Genomic DNA, 16,880 nt, shown 5'->3' with positions numbered 1-16,880 from the left:
TCTGCAGGCTGACAGCTTTTGTGGTTAAGGCCTTGGGCCATGCAAATGCCTATATCTCTGTTGATGAGAAGCACATTCAGGAGGCTGTAGGCTGGCTGGGGAAGCACCAACTTCCCAGCGGCTGTTTTGAAAGTGTGGGGAGGCTCTTCAACAATGCCCTCAAGGTAAGAGCACTGTGAATTATGATAACAGCATCATACTTTTACAAACGTTTGGTTCCTCCTCTCTGCTGAGCAGTAGCAAACTTACAGGGGGTTCCAGGGCCTGTGATCCTTTGGAGAATTGAGACGTGTCAAAGACTCTCGTGGCTTTAAGAAATATGGTTTATCCACCTACTTCCACTTTTCGTCTGCATGGAAGGAGACCAGATCTTACAGTATGGTCACTTCAAGAGGGGCTTGTTGTCCACAGCAGTGCAGCCATGGAGTCCAAGACATCTCCCCAAGCCAGCCTCCCCAAAATGGATCCCACTCTTTCTTCTTCCCAGAACACCCTGCTAAAAACTCTCTTTTCCTGTCACCTCACACCCAGTTACCCTAGCAACCTTCCAAACCCCCAGTCTCTGTTCACGCCTCAGGGCAAGAGGGGGGCAGTTCTCTTGCATTGCCAATGGCTCTCAATGGTCCTGATCTGTTTCTTAATGGCCCTGGCTTGGTCTGGTCATATTGCACAAGTTAACTCAGGGATTCCTCTGGTGCCCTGTGTATGAAGCTTCTTGAACATGCTGCTAAAGACATGACAGATATTCATGGTAAAAAGGTAAAAGGTCAAGGTCAAGGACCCCAGGACGGTTAAGTCCAGTCAAAGGCAACTATGGGGGTTGCGGCACTCATCTCACTTTCAGGCCAAGGGAGCCAGAGTTTGTCCACAGACAGCTTTCTGGGTCATGTGGCCAGCATGACTAAACTGCCTCTGGTGCAACAGAGCACTGGGATGGAAACCAGAGCACACAGAAACACCGTTTACCTTCCCGCCACAGTGGTACCTATTTATCTACTTGCACTGGTGTGCTTTTGAACTGCTAGGTTGGCAGGAGCAGGGACCGAGCAACAGGAGCTCACCCCCTCGCAGGGATTCGAACCACCGACCTTCTGATCTGCAAGCCTTAGGCTCTGTGGTTTAACCCGTGTTGTTTTTACTTGGAGTAAAAATCTCTGTACACCTGAAACAGGAAGCTGATATAAGCCCATAAATCCATCCCCAGGTTAGACCATGCTGGTGCTCTCTTAATAAAGGGGTCCAGAGGAGCAATCGTTAGCAATGCTCCTGTTGCCTTTTGTCTTGAGAAGTGAAAGAAGGGAGCTGCCTGTCCTCTCTCAGCATCCTTACAAGGTCAGCAGTGGAGGCTGAGGGTCACTCCCACCCTGCAATTGCGTTTCTCCGTCAGGCAGAATCTCTGGTGCAGAAGAAGGCAGCTTGCTATTTCCTTCCTGCGAAACAGCAGTAGCTGATGAACAACCGAGGCCCAATATGTTTCTGGTGCCTTTGTCAGATTAACAGAAAGAACACAAATTATAATGAATGTAGTTCTGCAAGATCTCTCTCCTGCTTCCTGTGCTGCCTGACCGATTCCTCCTGACTAATGAATGTTTTGGCCACTCCTTGTATAAACTTCCTTGGGGCGTGGGCGATACCTTGAAATTACCTTTCCTGACATTTAAGGTGGGAGTTTCACACAGACAGGAGTGAATCACGTTGGTGCTTATAAGTGATGCTTAAAATAGTCATATACTCAAGGCCTGATCATTGCTTTCCAAACTGTGAGGAAATGGCTCTCATAGTCCTCTGGCTTGACTTCTCTCTTCCATTCTTAGGGCGGCGTGGATGATGACTTCTCACTAACAGCTTACATTGCTGCCTCATTGCTGGAACTGGGCAAGAATGTAAGTCCCTCTGGCTTTCCCTCTGGGCCTTCCTCATTAGTCCTTTGTTAACCCAGGATCCAAAGGATGAACTTTATAAACAAGGAATAGATGTGTTTACTGGAATAGACACATGGGCTGTGTGCACATTCAAAGGACATTTCCCACCTCAAAGAATTCTGGGCCCTGTAGTTTGTTAAGGGTTGCTGGGAATTCTAACTCTTTGAGGGATAGAATTAGAATTGCCCAGATTTCTTCAAGGAAAAGAATGCACTTTGAGTGTGCTTTAAAGATATTTATACATGCCACCCCAATCTCCATGCAGCAAGAGATTCCTGGGGTTCAAGCACTTGCCCAGAGGTCAGATTCCTTGGAATGAAGGTCAGCAGGGACTGTCTTTAGGATATACAGTTCTTTTTACCTATATATACAACCTGAGCATAGGATGGAGGAGCATTAACACCCCAAAATATATTGCTTCTACATTAGTGTGAGCTTTGGAAGCAGCACAGAGCAAGCATGTCTCTGTGTGTCCGTTTCTAGCAACTCGCACAGAACTCTCTGGTTGCTGATTGGCTGCTCCTGCAGGCCAGTCAGGTCGCTGATTCACTTCCACCTGGAGCTGGATTGGGTAGCTCCTGCAGACCAATCAGACTCTCTGTTTAGGGAAGCTTTCAATGTTTAATAGGTTATTGTATGTTAGTGTTTTATTGGAAGCTGCCCAGAGTGGCTGGGGAAACCCAGTCAGATGGGCAGCGTATAAATAATAAATTCTTCTTCTTCTTCTTCTTCTTCTTCTTCTTCTTCTTCTTCTTATTATTATTATTATTATTATTATTATTATTTTGTCCTTGAAATATACTCAGAGTTGAGTGTGAATTTCATGCTCTTTATTCAGCTCATAGTAGCAATGAATGAAACTTTCTAGCTTTATATACATTATTTATACAGTGGGCCCTGCGTGATTGGCTAATTCCGGGCTGCTCCTGTAGGCCAATCAGGTTGTGGATTCACCTTCTCCAGAAGCCTGATTGGCTGCTCCTGCAGACCAGTCAGGTCACTGATTCACTTCCACCTGGAGCTGGATTGGGTGGCTCCTGCGGACCAATCAGACTGCTGCATTCTAGATCCTGTTGTTCTAGGATTCAGCTCAGTAGATAACAGTCCTCCTACTTAGCAGTCAGGTGAGGAGCAGGGAAGGGCCTACTCATTTGTTCTACGCCAAAGAGCAACTTCTTTTGTTATGCTCCTCATGGTGCTTAGCTAGTCAGCCAACGCCATTACCTAGACAAAGGAATTGGTTTGCCAAGCTTGCTGTCATGCATACTACCATAACAGATACAGGATTCTGAAAATTGGAAGGGACTCAGGGCATCATCCGGACTGACACCCCACCCCCGCAACTCATAACAGTATGTTGTGCACACTTTGCAACTGAAGCCATCAATGCAACTGAACTGATTCATCCATTTCCTGGCATTTAGGCAGTTGAGTGAGCATTGAAAGCCCTTAACATGCTAAACCAGGCTTCCTCAACTTCAGCCCTCCAGATGTTTTGAGACTACAATTCCCATCATCCCTGACCACTGGTCCTGCTAGCTAGGGATCATGGGAGTTGTAGGCCAAAAACATCTGGAGGGTTGAGGTTGAGGAAGCCTGTGCTAAACCATGGGTAGGCAAACTCAGGGGCTGGATCTGGCCCAATCGCCTTCTAAATCCAGCCTGCAGACTGTCCGGGAATCAGGGTGTTTTTACATGAGTAGAATGTGTCCTTTTGTTTTAAAATGCATCTCTGGGTTATTTGTGGGGCATAGGAATTCGTTCATAATTTTTTTCCAACATATAGTCTGCCCCCCCCCCAAGGTCTGAGGGACAGTGGATCAGCCCCACGCTGAAAAAGTTTGTTGACCCCTGTGCTAAACCATGTTTATTCCGTTAACTGAATTTGATTACATTTTGAGAAGGCTATGCCGAAAACTTGAAAATTAGAAGCTGGTTTGTTGGGTGACCTTAAGCAAGAGGTCATTTGGCCTTCATGCTCTACAATCACCCCAGTTTATTTCTCTGCTTTGTATGAATGTCAAAGGTGCAGGAGCATGCCTGACTGGGGATTTTCAGGTCAATAGGAAAGAAAAATGTGCACCGCTTGTCAGCTTGTTGGGTTTAAGCAATTTCTTGCTCAGCATCCTGAAGCTTACCTCTCCAACACGGCCAACATTCAATCAGCATTTTTAACAATTTTCTAATTATAAACTGTGGCTCTATAATATAATATAGCATTATGTGGATTTTTCTGCTGCCATATCATCATAATGTCTTGGGGCGACTAACAGCAATTTATTTCCCTATATTTTATGCAATTCATTTACATAAGATGTGGTAATATAAAGCCTGCCCCCTCATATAGGATATTATTAAATCATATCCAAGCTGAAAGCTAATTGAGTCATTTTATATTTTTTAAAAAAATTGCTTTAAAGGATACCATGGTAGAGAACGCCTTAGCCTGCCTTAAGAAGAACTTAAGTTCTGCAGAGAGCAGCTATTCCAAGGCTTTGCTAGCTTATGTCTTCACTTTGGCTGGAGATACAGAGATACGGCATCAGCTCCTAACAGCCTTAGATGAACAGGCTGAAAAAACAGGTAGGAGGAATTATTTCATTCAGTACAATCTTTGTTCTGGAGGTTGCTGTTTTGCAAGCCTGGTTTCGAGGCTTCCTTTTCCGATGCCCCATTCAGAATATTAGCCGTTTCCTCTGAAGGTGCTATGGGATAACCAGCCTCATATAAACAACATGCTTAAGTCTACTTAATGCATGAAGGGGTTAATACCATAGAGCAAGTTGTCCTGCCAGGCTTAGTGAGGCTACTTCCCCTTACCTTGGGAGGAAATAGGTAATCAAGCCTTTTCACTCTAGTCTATCTAAGAAGCTCAGCTTGTAAAGAGGTTTGAGCTGATTGAGTTAAACTGCATGGCTCTCACAAGCCGCTCTTGAGTTCCTATATTCTGAGCACTTCACTTGCTGCCTTTCCCGTCTAAACTTATACATATGTCAATTCATGTCTTTTTTCAATCTCTGCGAAATAAGAAAATAAACCCTCCAGAATTATCAGGGTCTTTGGATTCTCAGGAATAATGGAGAAGGATTTGGGTTATTATGGAGCAGTAGAGCTGGCTTACTTTTATGTTCTGTTACTGAACGATGTTCTCCTTCATTCTTTCCTCCTCCTTTGTAGATGGGGCCATATCCCTCTCAGATGTAGAGACAACAGCCTACTTTCTCTTGAGTTACCTCTCCAAACCAGAGGTGTCCACCGATGAAATCAAATATGCCTCCCAGATTGTGCGTTCCCTCACCAAAGCACAGAATCCATACGGAGGCTTTTCTTCCACACAGGTAAGAGGCAAGATTTTTCCTCTGTAGAAAGGGGAGGCATCTCAGACAAGGAGAGCTCCTCTTTGTCGAGTACATTTTGGTTTTTCCATAACACAATAACACAAATATATTCTGGCAGCGGAGGCTTGTCACACTAATTTGAAGGACTTGAATTTGCCTCGGCTAATGCAATCAGTATTGGTGACAATTTTTGTTTTAAAATGTTTGTTTATTTGTCAAATTATTGAACATGATACTAAGTGGACCACATAAAGTAAAGTGTCATGGGATGCAATAAATGAATAAGGGAACTGATTAGATTTTAATCTTTCGGCAAATCACACTATTATATGCCTTGTGTCAAACTAGGCCACAAAATCATGGCGTGGAATGAAGACCCACAAAAATATGATGAAGAAGGATAGCATTTGGAACACTTTGGAAAAGGGGAATGTAATATTTAAGAGAGGCATGTTGCATAATTCAGCACAGGACTGTTCCATGCAGATATGCACATGAAGATGTGCAGTCACATATCTAAATAATCAATAACTGTGCCTGTTTATAATCTTCCTACACATTCATTCATTGCAAACAGCTACACTTACCTATGCATGAGAATGATTGCTACACATTGCCAAAATTCCCAGTAATGGGTGATTTATCTGATGGTTTTAAAGAAGACTCTTGCACCTACCACACCCAAGATGATGGTTTGCTTTCCCCAGGACACAGTGGTTGCCCTGCAGGCTTTACCCAAGTACGCAGCCTTGACCTATCGTGAAACAGGCGATGTGAAGGTCCTGGTGAAATCCAGTGGGGGTTTCCAGCACGAATTCCATGTGGACAAACAGAACCGGCTGGTGTTGCAACAGGCCCCTCTCGCAGAGGTTCCTGGTCAATACAAAGTGGAGGTGTCGGGGGACGGCTGTGCTTATGTACAGGTAATCACATGGAAATCACAGGGGAAGAGTAGCTATGAAAATAAAGGTGTTTCATTGAAATTCTACTTGATATTGATCCAGAGCTCCAACGTATAGTTAGCAGGGTAAAAATTTAAACACGTTGCGGGATTCCCACCCCCCAAAAATAGACCAGAGGCAATTGTATTTCATCCAGCAGAGCTTTACCGCCACTGAAGGCGAATGAGCATAATGGTCACAAATCCAATACATCCAGGATTGGCACTGTCCATAAGAAATCCAGTTGCAGCAGACTTCACTTAAACTTACAATAACTTATAATAAGACCAAAACGTAACACCATATACAGAACACCACACCAGAAGGAAGAGAGATTGAAAGAGAAAGTGAAACCCAGGCTCCTTCTGGCCTTCCTTTTATAGTCAGCGTTACCTTTCAGAAAGAGATAAGAGAACCAGTTTAAGCCAGCTGTACTCTGCTTCTCTGAAGGAATAACCCAAACATCATGAGCCTTCTGTTTGTTTCTTTCACACAGAGAAGCTTCCAGAACCCTCTTGAATTAATTAGAATAGGAAAGATCTCTACACATCAGATCAATACTTTCTGTACTAAGAAATGCAAACTGGCAAGGATGATACGTATGTTTCATGTGCATGCAAGCCTCACAGCTCTATGCAAATATACCACCCCTAGATCTGTCCACTGTGCTTTTTAAGATTGCAAGGATGAAAAGCTTTTTCTCCACAATGTAGTACAGTACTTGCTTGATATTGTTGCTACAAGGTAACAGGAGCTGGGAATATAGCATTCTTTTTTCTTCACCTAGACTACCCTTCGATTTAACTACTCACCTGAAAAGACCAATGTTTTTGCTTTGAGTGTGGAGACGTCGCCAAAAGAATGCAACCAGGTTTCCAGGAAATTTTTCGACATCCATCTACAAGTGAGGTATGGAATTTTACCCCGGTTGGTTCCTGAGCTCAGAGAAACACAGGGAGAAGCAGCCTGTAAGGCTTTAGTGGCATGAAGAATTGCACCCAGCTCCCCTAGGAAGCTGTTAAGAAATGCTAACCATTGAGCCTCATCTCTCCCTGGGTTGCTTTCTTTACTGAAACTTGACTCGTTTCCTCCGATAGCTACACAGGTCAACGGAAGACAAGCAACATGGCCCTGATAGAAGTGAACTTGGTATCAGGATTCATACCTCTCAAGAAGTCTGTGAAGAAGGTGAGAAAGTCTTCTGAATCTCCATCTTCTGCCCTTCCTCAGTGTATGCAAGATGCATTTGTTAGTGGCCATATAAATTGTACACTTGTAATGATCTGTTAGGGGACACGGGTGGTGCTGTGGGTTAAACCACAGAGCCTAGGACTTGCCGATCAGAAGGTCAGCAGTTCGAATCCCCACGACGGGTGAGCTCCCGTTGCTCGGTCCCTGCTCCTGCCAACCTAGCAGTTCGAAAGCACTTCAAAGTGCAAGTAAATAAATAGGTACCGCTCTGGCAGGAAAGTAAACGGTGTTTCCATGCGCTGCTCTGGTTCGCCAGAAACGGCTTAGTCATGCTGGCCACATGACCCGGAAGCTGTACACCAGCTCCCTCGGTCAATAAAGCGAGATGAGCGCCACAACCCCAGAGTCGCCCACGACTGGACCTAATGGTCAGGGGTCCCTTTACCTTTAATGATCTGTTGGGAGATGCTGCTTTAGGCTTGTTGTGAAAAACCAGTTATGGCCATTTACCTCAAATCCTCTCAGATTGGCACCATATCCGGCTTGCTGGAAGCATCTACCCACTGAAGAATCTGAAATGTTCCCCTGGCAAAAGAAAAAGGAGAACACATGTCTGAAGTGTTGCTTATACAACCCATTAGGCGTCCTTTCTAGTGCAAGATGAGATGGAGAGACATTTGTTCGAAATTGCTCTCTTATGTCCTGTCTAGGCCAAAAACAGTGTGCAATTTCTGATGGCAGGCAGCCCTCCCAGGCGCAAAGGTCTTGGGGCATTCTCCTCCTTTGAACAAATAAGGGTTTCTGCCAGGTGGAATGTATGGAGGCTCAGGTCTGCCTAGCAAAAAGATCCAGCCAGGGAAGTAACGGGGTAGAAACAACCTACAGGCCACAATTCGGTCATCCCTAGTGTTAAAACAAAGATGCAAATCTGTAGGTTGAGCAGCCCACACCTCATCTTTTGCATGACTGCACAGATCTCATGAGTGGCTGTAGCACAAGGCTGGTATAAACAAAAATCACAACCAAGATGTTCCTTAACTGTCTCCTGCTGTTCTATATTCTGACAGCTGGAAGGGAAAGCCAATGTAAAGAAGGTGGAATTTGACCCCGACAAGATCAGCATCTACCTGGATCAGGTGAGAACTATGGTATGAAACTTGGACCAGGAGCACTTGGGAGGGGGTGGCTGAAGAGACTTCATTCCAGAAGTCTAGGAATGTGGAAAAGCAGGTATGTATAATAGGATTGTGGTCTGTAGGAGTGGTTGCAAGAGCTAGATCTGATATTTTGCCCCACTCTGTTTCTCTTTAGTTGGACAGCACTGTTCAAACCTATGTTTTCTCTGTGGAGCAGGAAACTGACGTGCTGGATCTTAAGCCAGCGATAGTGAAAGTCTATGATTATTACCATCCAGGTAAGCATCTGATTGGTTACTCCCTGTTAATGTGCAACTGCATCATGACTCCACAAGTCCTGCCTTTTTGCTCCCACAGAACTTTGTCAGGATGCTTCAGTCTCTCAGCTGCTCTGATTCTGTGGTGGTTTTTTTAAAAGTTGTTCTTCCCCAGTACCTGGCATCCATGGGCAGCTGCCAGGGCTCTCCACAGCTTGACAGGGTCCACTGCGACTGACATTTACGCTAGGCTCTAAGTAGCCCAAGATCGCTGGGTTCTAAGCTGCCATTTTAAATTCCCACCATGCTCCCAATGTTGTGTCATTCCAGGACATTGCAAGAAATGTAATTAGTAGGCACTGTGGGTTAAACCACAGAGCCTAGGACTTGCCAATCAGAAGGTTGGCAGTTCGAATCCCCGCGATGGGGTGAGCTCCCGTTGCTCGGTCCCTGCTCCTGCCAACCTAGCAGTTCGAAAGCACGTCAAAGTGCAAGTAGATAAATAGGTACCACTGTGGCGGGAAGGTAAATGATGTTTCCGTGCACTTTGGTTTCCGTCACGGTGTTCCGTTGTGGCAGAAATGGTTTGGTCCTGCTGGCCACATGACCCAGAAATCTGTTGTGGACAAACGCCGGCTCCCTTGGCCTGAAAGCAAGATGAGCGCCACAACCCCGTAGTCGCCTTTGACTGGACTTAACTGTCCAGAGGTCCTTGACCTTGACCTATTTGTGTTCTAATTTTGGGGGGTTGGTTTTTTTTTTATTGCTTTCAATATGTTACTGATATTTTGCTCTCTTAAACGTTGCTGCACATTTTATTTCATTGCCCTGGGTTTGGGGCTGCAAGGTGGCATAGAAATAAAGGAGAACGTAACATCTCACAGGCAATTCTTCTCTCTCGCTCAGATGACCATGCAGCTGTCGAATATAATGCCCCCTGCAGCGCAGGTATGGAACAAAGCAGCTCTTGTGACTTGCTGGTTTGTATGGCTTGAGTCGCTTCTCAGGAAATCACCAAATCAGACCATTGATCCATCTTGCTCTGTGTTGTCTACACTGGACCGGTAGCCGCTTTCCAGGGTTTCAGACAAGGCTGTCTCCCAACCCTACCTGAAGATGCTGAGGATTGGACCTGGGATGTGAAGTTGAACCAGACCTATTCAAGCACCCTGTTTATTTATTTTTATTCTTCCATTAGCACTTAACTCTCCATAACATGGGAATCCTCCCCTCCAGCCCCCCAAATTGCTATCTTCAAATTTCATCCGCAACAAGGCATTTCAATGGAACTTATAGTCCAAAATACCTGAAGAGTATCAGGTATGGGAAGGCTGCTTTAAAGTGTCCTGTGATCTGTAAAGGGGAGGTGAGGGGTATTTTTGTATCTTGTCCCCCACCCTTAGTTCCCCTTACCTTAGCGTGCTCAGCTGCTTTGAACTACATCATACCTTCTTTCAAGAGCACTTAACTTTTAATTACAGTCGTACCTTGGTTTTCGAACAGCTTAGTTCTCGAATGTTTTGGCTCCTGAACACCGCAAACCCGGAAGTGACTGTTCCAGTTTGTGAACTATTTTTGGAACCCGAACATCCGACGGGACTTCCGCAGCTTCCGATTGGCTGCAGGAGCTTCCTGCAGCCAATCAGAAGCCGCGCTTTGGATTTGGAAGTCAAACAGACTTCCAGAACGGATTCCATTCAACTTCCGAGGTATGACTTCTAATTCCATTGTATCATTAAGAACAACAGCACAAATACATGATGGAATCATAACTTTTAAAAGCACAAGGAAAGGGCAGGAAATCCATTTGCCTCCTTAACAAAAAACAACAACAACAGAGCCACTCTTGTCAAGAACCTGCAAGAGCTTTAGGAAAGGAAAGCAGGGTGAGGAAGAATGTCTCCTTCTCACTCATATAACTATTGTTACAAAAGTCTGGCACCTGTCCCTCTCTCTGCCAAGCCGTGGCAAGAGCGCATAATAGGATCTCAGGTGCCTACATAGGGTCTGTGTCCCTTTTGAGAATAGAAGACACAGTGGTGGCAGTTGTGCTTTAAGTAATAGATTTCCCACAAACACACACACCTATTTACACGCTCGGTCTGCATGGAGCGGGTCCAGATTTTACTGCATAATCCAAAGCATTGCGGGCAGTCCTTCCTTCTCTCTTGCCAAGATGGAGCCCACCCTTTCTTCTTCCCAGAAGCCCCTTGCCCTCCCCCAGAGCAGTTACCCCGACAGCCTTCCAAATCTCCAGTCTCTGGTGTCTCACCTGAGGGCAGGAAGTACCATTGTCTTGTTAACAACCCACAATGGCTCTCTTAACTGCCCTAGTTTGGCCAGGCTACCCAGGAATTCCTTTGCAGCTTATATTCTCCCCTCAGATCACAAATAACCCCAAATCCTGTTGTTGTTGTTTAGTCGTTTAGTCGTGTCCGACTCTTCGTGACCCCATGGACCAGAGCATGCCAGGCACTTCTGTCTTCCATGCCTCCCGCAGTTTGGTCAAACTCATGTTGGTAGCTTCGAGAACACTGTCCAACCATCTCGTCCTCTGTCGTCCCTTTCTCCTTGTGCCCTCCATCTTTCCCAACATCAGGGTCTTTTCCAGGGAGTCTTCTCATCTCATGAGGTGGCCAAAGTACTGGAGCCTCAGCTTCACGATCTGTCCTTCCAGTGAGCACTCGGGGCTGATTTCCTTCAGAATGGATAGGTTTGATCTTCTTGCAGTTCATGGGACTCTCAAGAGTCTCCTCCAGCACCATAATTCAAAAGCATCAATTCTTCGGCGATCAGCCTTCTTTATGGTCCAGCTTTCACTTCCATACATCACTACTGGGAAAACCATAGCTTTTACTATACGGACCTTTGTTGGCAAGGTGATGTCTCTAGAGACACCCCAAATCCTAGCATTTATTAATTCCAATGTTTAGGGGGACACCCCCTTGCGTAACACCATATTCTGTCCCCTAGAGTGGACAGAGCACTGCAGCCTATGCAGAGGTGGGGAAATTGTGACCCTCCAGATGTTGTTTTTACTCCAACTTCCATCAGCCCAGACAGTGTGACAGATGGTCAGGGATGATGGGAGTTGTAGTCCAGAAATGGATCTGTGTCCTGTCCAGGACACAGGTTCCCCAGCCCTGCTCTAAAGCCTTGGTAGTGTAGACAGTCAATTGCAATTTTTCTTACAGCTTTCAGTGGTAGTGTTAAAGGCTTCCTGCTGGAAGCACCACCAGTCCACTAAAATGCTTGATATAAAGTTGAGGTATTGTACTATAGACTGATGTACGTATGCATGCTTTAAAAATAAACTTGTGTTTCTTTCCACAGAAACCACAAAGGACGATAACCACTGAGACAATCAACCATTGTAGCTGAAACACCCCAGTGAACAAAGAAATTGTTACAAAAGACTGTTCTCGTTGTGTGTCATTTTTTTGGGTGCTGGGGGGTGGGCGGGGGTGGGTCTGCTTATTTTTTTTATCACAAAAGCACTAAACAGTAGAGCTGGAAATTGTAGTTAAATTCTGCTCAGTATTGATCCAGGGCAGATTCCAGCATATAGTTAGCAGAGTAAAAACTTAAACATTTAACTTAAACTTACAATAACTTGTAATAAGTCTAAACCTTAACACTAAACATACTGTCTACAGAACACCACACCAGAAAGAAAAGATAGAAAGAGGAAGTGAAACCCAGGCTCCTCTAGCCTATTTTTATATTCAGCATGACCTTGACAGAAGAGATCAGAGAACCAGTTTAAGCCAGCTGTGCTCTGATTCTCTCTGAAGGAATAACCCAAACTTCATGAACCTTCTGCTTGTTTCTTTCACGCAGAGAAGCTTCCAGAACCTTCTTGAATTAATTAGAATAGGAAAGCTCTCTACACATCAGATCAATACTTTCTGTACTAAGAAATGCAAACTGACAGAAATATCTGAGGATTGTTTTATCTGAGGGTATTTAGTGGGAATGACGTTTAGAAAATGAAACCCAGAAATCTCAAGTGAAGAGGCACTGCCACAAATCACAGGAGACAGAGACTTGCCTCAAGGCAGACAGGACGGCACATCTCTCTCATTTCAGAAGAAGCATGGTGCTGGAGGATTTTTCCTTTCATATTTTTACCTTTCCTTCAGAATCCTGTTTTGGATTCTGGATGGCCTGGCTATGCTAATGAAATAGACTAGACTCTGTCACTGCAGAAAGCTTCAACACAGGTTTGCTTCCCTCAAACAGTGGGTACAAGCAGAGGAAAGGAACCGCTGGACACTGGTTAAGATAGTGCAATAATGCAGGAGGACACACACACCAAACTGGTGTTGGGTGGGAGGAATGATCTCCCCTGGGCACTGTCGTGGGAATTGGAGGAACACTTGTCATTTGAATGCTGATACAGTGGTACCTCGGGTTACAGATGCTTCAGGTTACAGACTCCGCTAACCCAGAAATAGTACCTCGGGTTAAGAACTTTGCTTCAGGATAAGAACAGAAATCGCTTGGTGGCAGCGGGAGGCCCCATTAACTAAAGTGGTACCTCAGGTTAAGAACAGTTTCAGGTTAAGAATGGACCTCCGGAACAAATTAAGTTCTTAATCCGAGGTATCACTGTATCTGAAAAACAGGAAAGTGCTAGTTTAAACAGTTTATGGAACAGACAATAGCAGGACAAGCTTTGCCTTGCCATTCTGGAGGAAAGTTTGGAATGGAATGAGTTGCCAACAAAAGTGTCTGGATTCTCTGCCAAAACGGAAGGAGTGAAAGACGGTCACTTCAGAAAAAGGGATCTCTTACACTAAATGCTCATAGCCAGCAGAATCACAGAATGTGACTAAGCTGCATAAAGAGTGTAAACACACCATCAAAACCTGTGCAGGATTTGGAACTTGATTCCCCTGTAGCCTCTTACTGCAAACTGAGTAAATCCTCTTATTTTCCCCCCACCCTGGTGTGGTTTATTGGGCTTGCCACCACAGCATTGGACCTTCTGTCTCGCAACATTTCTGGTAACGTGGGGTAGGTCTTTTGTTCATCCTTGGTGTCCAGAAGTGGCTGGAGTGAAGAGCTTGCAGCCCCCATCACTCAGCGCGCACCAAACTGAGTATTTGGAAGATCTGCCATGAGATAATAATAATAATAATAATAATAATAATTTTATTCTTTATACCCCGCCCATCTGGCGCTGTTTCCCCAGCCACTCAGGGCGGCTCCCAACAGAACACTAAAAATAGAATAAAACTTCAAACATTAAAAACTTCCCTAAACAGGGCTGCCTTCAGATGTCTTCTAAAAGTCAGATAGTTGTATATTTCCTTGACATCTGATGGGAGGACGTTCCACAGGGTGGGCGCCACCACCAAGAAGGCCCTCTCAAACTTTTCACCCTCTGGGTCACTGGTGAACTCAAAATCGGGGGGGGGGGGACTTACTAGTTGGAGTCAAAGACACCTGTATAGACTGAGGGAAGATGATGAAGCTAAGTCCTGAAATGACAGAGTTTTTATGTGTCCCATGTTCTCACATTCAGGAGATGGGGAAGTAGATAGCTCTGTGTGGGTTTGTACTCCCCTGGAAGGATGTTAGGGGCTGTGTTGTTTACAGGAAGGGTAAATTCTCTGCTCTGCCCCTCCAACCCACCCCCCTCACTTTGCAATTGCTATTACTCCAAAGCTAGCCCTCCTCAGAGCAAACCCAGTCAAACTTATGGACATGACTAACTTAGGTACATTAATTTCACTGGGTCTTCTCTTATTGAATTCTACCCTAATCCTTGACCCCAGGGCTGCAGGCACCATTGGCCAAGACTCCAAGGAGGTGCCATGCCCCAATCTGGTGTGCCCACCTCATGCTCTCTCTCACATAGTGGAACAGGAGGTTTGCACATGCACACACACACAGATCCATCAAGCAATCTGGGAATCCATCAAGCAATGACTGGGAAGGGATGCCTATCAATCAATAACCACGATGGCTATGCTCTGCCCTCCACGGTTGGAGCCACTAAATGCCTCCGAATACCAGTTGCTGGAAATCACAGGAGGGGAAAGGGCTCTTGAGCTCGAATCCTGCTCCCTGGTTAACCACAGGCACCCGTTTGGCAACTGTGAGAGCAGGATGGACGGGAATCCCCTCACGCAAACTGCCCTCAAACTGAAACGGTTAAATCTGCTATGATCAAATGGGCACAAGATATTGGTTATAACATTATGTTTGCTGACTGGGAACAGTTGTGGACCACCGGTATGAAATTTACGGCATGTAATGCCTTGAGAGAGAATATTATGAAAATGATATATAGGTGGTACATGACACCAGTCAAGCTTGCAAAAATTTATCATTTGCCCGATAATAAATGTTGGAAATGCAAAGAAAATGAAGGTACATTCTTTCACCTTTGGTGGACATGCCCAAAGATTAAGGCTTTCTGGGAGATGATCTATAATGAAATGAAAAAGGTATTTAAATATACCTTCCTGAAGAAACCAGAGGCCTTTCTCCTGGGCATAGTCGGCCAATTGGTGCCAAAGAAGGATAGAACTTTCTTTATGTATGCAACAACAGCAGCAAGAATACTTATTGCAAAGTATTGGAAGACACAAGAGTTACCCACCCTGGAAGAGTGGCAGATGAAGGTGACGGATTATATGGAATTGGCGGAAATGACTGGCAGAATCCGAGACCTGGGAGAAGAGTTGGTGGAAGAAGACTGGAAGAAATTTAAAGACTATCTTCAGAGATATTGTAAAATTAATGAATGTTAAAATGATGTTGGATTGAAAATAAGTGGCATTAGCAACAAAGTTAATAAGAATATGCAAAAATGAATTGATAATGGATGAAAATATAGAGTTATAATATGTTAAGATACAGAGTTAAGATAAACGAAAGAGGGTAAGGATTTGCTGATTTGATTATTTAAATGGGAATACAAAAAGGGGAGGTGTGAGGAGGCCAAGGAAATAAGCTAATGTTCAAAGTTATAAAAAACGGATTTGTTTTTAATTCTTTTGTATTTTGTATTTTTATTCTTTTTTCTTTTTCATGTATTTTTCTATGTTCTCTTTTTTGTATCTTTTTCTTTTTATATGACCTTTTTTATTTTGTAAACTTATGTTTTTGTAAAACTTCAATAAATATCTTTTTTTTAAAAAACTGTCATGCATCGCTGAAGTTCTGTGTCAAATCTGGGTGTGGTGAGAGGTTGCTCTGAGGTAAAATTCCAGTTCTGTGGGTGGATTCAGTGATTGCACACTTTTTTCTCATCATGCAATGAATTCTCGCCTACACACACACACACACACACACACATTGCACAATTATCACTTTTGCAGTCCCTCAGTAGTTGAAATACAGCACGTGATGAACATACTTACAGTGGTACCTCAGGTTACATATGCTTCGAATTACATACGCTTCAGGTTACATATGCTTCAGGTTACAGACTCTGCTAACCCAGAAATAGTACCTCGGGTTAATAACTTTGCTTCAGGATAAGAACAGAAATCGGGCTCCGGCGGTGCAGCGGCAGCAGGAGGCCCCATTAGCTAAAGTGGTGCTTCAGGTTAAGAACAGTTTCAGGTTAAGAACAGACCTCTGGAACGAATTAAGTACTTAACCTGGAGTACCACTGTATATGATAACATCCTGGCAGTCCATCGGGTATTTTCACACATACCTTTGAAAATCTCTTACCTTTTCATCGTAGATCAGTCTATTATCGTGAATCAAGGGCCCGTGAAAGGCAAATGTGCTGACCAGGGCCAGTCCCAGGATCAAGAGCAGAGCTTGTATGGTTTGGCAAAGGGTCTCTCACACTCAGTCAGAACTGGGAAGCTAAAGGGATGACTCAGCCCTGCAATAACTCCTGGCTTTATAATCCCTTGTCAAGGTTTTGCCAAGTGGCAGAAGGAGGGAGCTCCACACAGAGAGAACAGGATTGTCTTGAGAGGAATCATTACTGGAGACAGGGCATGGGCATCATCTCCTGAAAACTCAGATATGTTCAGCATACAATGACTTGTTCTTCAAGCTGCAGGTGGCTCCCAACAAAAGATTAAAAAGACATTAAAACGTCAGATATTAAAAACTTCCC

At 44.5% G+C, this 16,880-nt stretch overlaps 1 protein-coding gene across 1 annotated transcript in view; it reads left to right on the top strand.

Moving 5' to 3' along the window:
- Positions 1-12,199, top strand: part of LOC310752469 (alpha-2-macroglobulin-like protein 1) — a 52,480-nt gene extending 40,281 nt beyond the window's left edge. The window contains exons 27-37 of the mRNA XM_083592822.1: positions 8-164; positions 1,815-1,883; positions 4,343-4,505; positions 5,100-5,260; positions 5,968-6,183; positions 6,989-7,110; positions 7,299-7,389; positions 8,460-8,528; positions 8,704-8,806; positions 9,692-9,733; positions 12,119-12,199. Of these exons, the coding sequence (XP_083448948.1) occupies positions 8-164; positions 1,815-1,883; positions 4,343-4,505; positions 5,100-5,260; positions 5,968-6,183; positions 6,989-7,110; positions 7,299-7,389; positions 8,460-8,528; positions 8,704-8,806; positions 9,692-9,733; positions 12,119-12,144 (1,219 nt within the window). The 3' untranslated portion in view covers positions 12,145-12,199. The remainder of the gene's footprint in view (positions 1-7; positions 165-1,814; positions 1,884-4,342; positions 4,506-5,099; positions 5,261-5,967; positions 6,184-6,988; positions 7,111-7,298; positions 7,390-8,459; positions 8,529-8,703; positions 8,807-9,691; positions 9,734-12,118) is intronic.
- Positions 12,200-16,880: the final 4,681 nt, after the last annotated feature.

The sequence above is a fragment of the Podarcis filfolensis genome (genome assembly GCF_964270895.1).
Source record: "Podarcis filfolensis genome assembly, chromosome: 17".
NCBI lineage: Eukaryota > Metazoa > Chordata > Lepidosauria > Squamata > Lacertidae > Podarcis > Podarcis filfolensis.
The sequence above is the reverse complement of the archived record's forward strand: the minus strand, read 5'-3'. Positions and strand labels throughout refer to the sequence as shown.